Source organism: Pterocles gutturalis, unplaced genomic scaffold (genome assembly GCF_000699245.1).
Source record: "Pterocles gutturalis isolate BGI_N339 unplaced genomic scaffold, ASM69924v1 scaffold26679, whole genome shotgun sequence".
In the NCBI taxonomy this organism is placed as follows: domain Eukaryota; kingdom Metazoa; phylum Chordata; class Aves; order Pterocliformes; family Pteroclidae; genus Pterocles; species Pterocles gutturalis.
The window spans coordinates 1,679-7,074 of record NW_010133968.1 but is presented as its reverse complement, the minus strand read 5'-3'; the positions used below and the strand labels follow the sequence as shown (position 1 = coordinate 7,074).

The window sequence follows — 5,396 nt, the reverse complement described above, 5'->3', positions numbered from 1 at the left end:
GGGTCCTCAGGCAGGATTCCCTCCCAGCCCAGGCCCCCATCCCGCCACAGCTTGCCTGCAGTCTTCTGGCCCTGCAGGACAGACAGTGGACATCAGCATCCCACAACCTCCATCTGCAGGAGGAGGATCCTGCGGCTTGGCCATACCACTCCCATAACCCAGACACAGCAAGGGACATGCCCCGCCATCCCCTCTGGTGGCAGAGGGGGTCAACCCCTCCATGACAACCTGCCCCCCCCCCGAGTCCTGAGGCAGTGGCCAGCAGCTACACCAGTCCCACACTTACCATGCCCTTGCACAACAAGCCCAGCACCTCAACCAGCAGCGTGGCGGCCTTCCCAATGGGCACCAGGGGCTTCGTTATCTCCCTGCGGGGCAGAAGGGACCTGGTTCAGCTACCTGCCCCCACGAGCCCCCCTGGGACCCTGTGGCAGGCCCACAGAAGGCTACGGCACTCACCGGAACAGCTCCTCCATGGGGATGCCTTCCTCTTGCAGGATGGGGGTGATGAGCTCAGCCAGGTACAGCCAGATGTGCGGGATGTCGATCTCCATGTCTTCCGCAACCTCTAGGATCTCCCGCAGCCTGCAGGGCAGAGGGGGGCCGTTGGGATCCAGCAGCCCCCCTGTGCCCTCAGCTGGGAGGGACCTCGGGAGGTCTCAGTGATGAGCCCTGCTCAAGGGAGGGACAAATTCAAAGCCGGACAAATAGCAGCTCTGGGCCAGGCTGCCCCAGCCCCTCACCCTTTGTAGTACTGCTCCCTGGAGAGCGTGCCTGCCTTCACCAGCTGGCACAGCAGGACCCCCATGTGCTCGCGGGAGATGGTGCTCCTCTCTAGCGTGGACTCAATGCCATTCTGCACGAAGATGTAGAGCGAGGAGGGGCTGCCCAGCTCCTGCACGCACTGCAGGGCCTCCTGCAGGGAAAAGAGGGGGTCATTACCGCCCCACAGCCAGCCTCTGTTCCCCCCTTCCTCATTAAGGCACTGCCGGCACCACCCAGGGAAGCAGATGGCTTGTTGCTGGGGTGCTGTGCCTGGCCACCCCTCCTCTCACCTTCATGTCATTGATGTGCAGGTATTCCTCTATGATCGCCTTGGATTTCTTCTCCAGCTCCTCATCCGACAGCGCAGGCTTGGGGGATGCTGCCAGAGGTGCCGGCTCTTGCTTAACTGTGAGGAGAGAACAAGGATCAGGCACCGCCCAGGACAGGCAGACCCCCAGACACAACTCTTCCCCAGCTCACTGGTCTCTCTGCTCCTGTCCCGTTCCTCCGTCATGCTAGCAGCCTTGCGCACGGCCTCGGGGCCGCCCTGCTTCTCCCGTTCTCGGCTCCTGTCCTCTGTCTCTTTGCTGAAGCTCCTCTTGGTGAGGGCAGACCTGTTCCTGTCTGCCCGTTCCCCCCGGTCGGGACGCTCCAGGCGGTCGCTGCCCTTCTCCGAACGTGACTCCCGGTCCCCTCTGTCCCCAGCCTTCTCTGACCTGTCGCGGCTGGAGCTGCTCCTGGGTGGGAGGACAGACACAGCATGAAGAGCCCATCACCACCCTCCCTGACCCCAGACTACAGAGATCTGAGAGGCAAAGCTGTCCCACTCCAATCCCAGCCCTTTCCAGGGCTGCTTCTAGCACTTGACCCACCCTCAGGGGAAAACACTTCTCCCTGTTTCTCCCCTGTCCCATCTCATGCTCTTTGTCTTTCGCTTTGTCCCTTGGTGTGGCTGAGCTGAGCCTGGCCCCATCCTGTCCACACCTTCCTCCTGTTGCAGACTGTGGCAAGATCCCCCCTGAACAAACCCAACTGCCCTGAACAAACCCAACTCCAACTCTCCTTGGAGACCTCGTGCTCCAGCCTCCATAGAACTCTCTCCCGCCCATCAATGTCCATCTGGGTCCTGGGACACCCAGACCAGACCCAGCACCTAGGTGTGTTCCCCCAAGTGACAAACAACAGGGAAGAAGCCCAGGGTGGTGTCTGCCTTCTTTGCACCAAGGACTCACCACCAACTCCGAGCCTGACCAAAGCCCCATCCTGCCCCAGGGGGTTATTCCAGCCCAGACACCAGGCTCTGTTTGCCCACGTTATTGACCGACCACTGCCTGACCAGGGGACTTCCCCCTCTGGGCTGCAGACCAACACCCCCACGTGCCAAAGCAGGGCTGGCCCCTCACCTCTGCACCACGCGGCGGGACTCCGGACTCTCGGCAGGGGGCGACTGCTGGAGCGCTGAGAAGCGGTTCAAGGTGCTCGTGGCCGGTCGCCCTGAATCAGATGCTGGGCGTGAAAAGAGGGGAGTCTCAGAGTTCAGCACCTCACCAGTACAGGGACCGCCAGGGGAATGATCCCCCCTCCTGCCCTGTCCAATAGCACCCAACTGACCCCACGCTGCCTACCTGAATCTGCAGGCTTGGCGCCAGAGCCTCCGCTGCTGCCTTTGCCCCAGCTCAGCCGCCCACCTGGCGCAAAGAGCTGGTTGTTGGAGTCGATGGATCCAGGCTGCAGGTGGAGAGACAGAGTCAGCTCTGAACCCCACACCGAGGCAGGAACCCCACCAGGCAGCCAGCTCAACTGCACACACTGCACCCCCAGCCTCACCTTGGTGATCTTCGTTAGCCGGCTGGTATCGATGGGCCGGTTGCCCTTGCTGATGGGCACCGTGTTCCAGCCATCGTCCGCAACTAGGCTCCCACGGCCGCCTGGGCACAAGGAGGACAGACGTAAGGAACAGCCCAGCCTCAAGCAGTGGCCAGCAGGAACAACCCACCCCTGGCAGCCTCAGGTGCCCCCCAGCCCAGGCACTCACTGCTGGAGGATGGCCCGGGGGGTCCTCTCCTCTTGTCTTTAGACATGAGCTGCTGCACTTTGATGTGTTCCCGATGCTCCTCCATCTCTGCTTCCTTGTGGATCTGGTCAATGGTTTTGGGGCCCTGGTCTCCTCGCCGCGGCACCCAGCTATTCTGCAGAGGGCAAGGGAGGAGGGCAGGGGGCACTGAGCTGGCTGGACAATGGAGGCAGAGACATTCCCCCTTTCCAGCCACCCCACCCTCAAAGCCTCAGGCCAGTCTCCCACCTCGGCCAGCACAGCTCCCTGTGTGTTGTGGCAGCTTTTGGCACAAAAGGGCTCAGTTTCATGAGCCCCCCTGCATTAAACAGCTGCCAGTTACTGTGTGCCCACTACCACTACCATGCTAACCAAGGGCTGGGGGCTAGCATGGCGTCTCTGGGGCTCATCACAGCTGACACACCCACGTTTGCTCTTCCAGGCACCCAGTGACTGCTGGCACTCAAGAACATAGGCCAGCAGCTCCATGGAACCAAGCAGGGGACAGAGGACAGACCCCAGGCAACAGCAGGCCACGCGCCTTACCCGTCTGAGGTCAATGACATCCTGCAGCATGAAACGGATTCGGGATGATGTCTTTTTTTCTTTGATGATCTTCTCCATCTGATTGAAGTACTGGTCCATCCTGGGCTATAGAGGGACAGAGTCACGGTCACATCCCTCCCAAAGGCAAGGACAGGGCAAGGCACAGGGCAGAACAAGGGGTACCTTGGCCTTCTCAAAGTCCAAGTCCTTGCCAATGGTGGTAAGCAGGCGGCAAAGGCACTCAAGAGACTCCTCATCGTGGTTTTTGAGCAGTTTCACCACACAGTCGTGCATGATGGCCTCTGTCAACATCTTCAGTTTGAAGAGCTCTCCAATGAACTTGATGTTGCCCAGGGATCGCCGGCGGGCCTTGTCCCGTGCCTCCTCCAGCTCGTCCTTCATGCGCGCCTTCTCCTCGGGCTGCAGGGAGGGCATGGCAGGGCAGCTCAGAGTCCAGAGCCGCCCTGAGGATGCCCACACCAGCCCTCAGCTGCAGCCTCCCACCCCAACTCACAGCACTGGCATCGTCCATCTCCTTCTGCCGCTTCTCAAAGATCTCGTCGTCGTCCTTGTCCTTCTCGAACTCCTTCTGGCAGCGGTTGAGCAGCAGCTTGCGGAAGTTCACAGTCACTGTGGGCTTGTCTGTTGTGGGCACTTTGAGCTGCAGGGAGAGGTACAACTCAGGCGAGGAGCATGAGAGTCCTGTCTCCCTCAAAAGTCGGCCACCAGCTGAGACCCAGGCACCACTCAAACCAGGGAAAAGCCACCCTATACCCTCGTGACGCCCTGCTAAGAGTCTGGACCTGGTCCTCCATCCACACACCCCGTTTCCCCACCCTACACAGAAGGTGCTGAACTCAGATGAAGCCCCCAAACAGACCCCTGCCAGCTCAGCGGGAGATCCCCCCATCTCCTGCTCACCCCCATAAGGCAACGGCACATGTTAGCATAGGCAACAGAGAAGTTTGGCTCCGAGATGGCCTTCTCGAAGACGAGGTCGATGACACCCTTGAGCCGTTCCTCCGTGTCGATGGACAACTCCATCACCTGCTTCATCAGCTGCTGGAACATCTGGGGCGTCAGCTTGTTGAGGATGCTGCGGACGCGGCGGAGCAGTTCCTGCGAGGACAGCAGGGTCAGCAAGAGCCAGGCATGTCCCCCCTGCTCTCCCATCACTAGCCTGCCCCAGCTCCCACCTGCGTCTTGATGTTCTCAGGATCCTCCTCCTCAGAGGCACGTTTGCTGCTGGGTTTCCAGGCCTTCTCGGCCTTGTTCAGCTTGACGTCCTCATTGAGGGACACAGTGGCAATGATTTTGCGAGGTTCCTTCCTCTGGCTGGGCTGGGAGCGGCGGGGACCCAAGCCTGAGGGCTGAGACAGGGAGAAGAAACTCAGCTCTGTGCTCTATGACCAGCCGGGCTGGCTGTGGGGGTGTCCCCATCCGCCTGCTCAGATCCTCAGTTCCATCACGGACATCAGTGGCCCAGACACAGCGGCTCAAAGGCTTGATCATCACGGAGAGGCAGAGGTGGAAGGTATGGGTGAAGTGAGGAGATACTCACCAGGCCCCGGTTGCCCATGACGGGCCGCCCAAGGTTGGCGAAGGAGGGGGTGAAGTCAGGGCTGCAGTTCATACCGCTGAGGCGGATGGGGTCAAGCGCCCGCAGTGGGGTCTTGTGGGCCTGTGAAGGTACACAGGGCTGAGGATGCCCGGGGGGCAGAGGAGCGGGATGGATCCATCCCCCAGCCTCAGCGCCGGGACAAGGAACTGGAAAGATGGCCCCAGAAGTGCCCCCACACACCACCCCCAGGCTCAAGGCTCACTGTAGATGTTACAATGGGACACCGAGTACAGCAGGGAAGCCCCAGCTCTGCCTTGACAAGGAACAGGGCAGCAGAGCCAGAACCCCACCCAGGCACCACCCATGCTCCCCCAATTTCCAGGGCCAGACCGACCTTGTCCAGCACCACATCTGTGATCTGGGGCAGCCCCTCAGGTTTCTGCATGCTGGCAAGGATGAACTGGCAGCCCA

At 60.8% G+C, this 5,396-nt stretch overlaps 1 protein-coding gene across 1 annotated transcript in view; it reads right to left on the bottom strand.

Moving 5' to 3' along the window:
- Positions 1-5,389, bottom strand: part of EIF4G1 (eukaryotic translation initiation factor 4 gamma, 1) — a 6,387-nt gene extending 998 nt beyond the window's left edge. The window contains exons 1-16 of the mRNA XM_010081436.1: positions 5,320-5,389; positions 4,926-5,063; positions 4,561-4,734; positions 4,286-4,483; positions 3,879-4,025; positions 3,548-3,784; positions 3,365-3,469; positions 2,804-2,954; positions 2,593-2,693; positions 2,391-2,493; positions 2,169-2,271; positions 1,246-1,502; positions 1,056-1,171; positions 744-916; positions 460-585; positions 287-368 (exon numbers count right to left, since the gene is read on the bottom strand). Coding sequence (XP_010079738.1) covers positions 287-368; positions 460-585; positions 744-916; positions 1,056-1,171; positions 1,246-1,502; positions 2,169-2,271; positions 2,391-2,493; positions 2,593-2,693; positions 2,804-2,954; positions 3,365-3,469; positions 3,548-3,784; positions 3,879-4,025; positions 4,286-4,483; positions 4,561-4,734; positions 4,926-5,063; positions 5,320-5,370 — 2,262 coding nt within the window. The 5' untranslated portion in view covers positions 5,371-5,389. The remainder of the gene's footprint in view (positions 1-286; positions 369-459; positions 586-743; positions 917-1,055; positions 1,172-1,245; positions 1,503-2,168; positions 2,272-2,390; positions 2,494-2,592; positions 2,694-2,803; positions 2,955-3,364; positions 3,470-3,547; positions 3,785-3,878; positions 4,026-4,285; positions 4,484-4,560; positions 4,735-4,925; positions 5,064-5,319) is intronic.
- Positions 5,390-5,396: the final 7 nt, after the last annotated feature.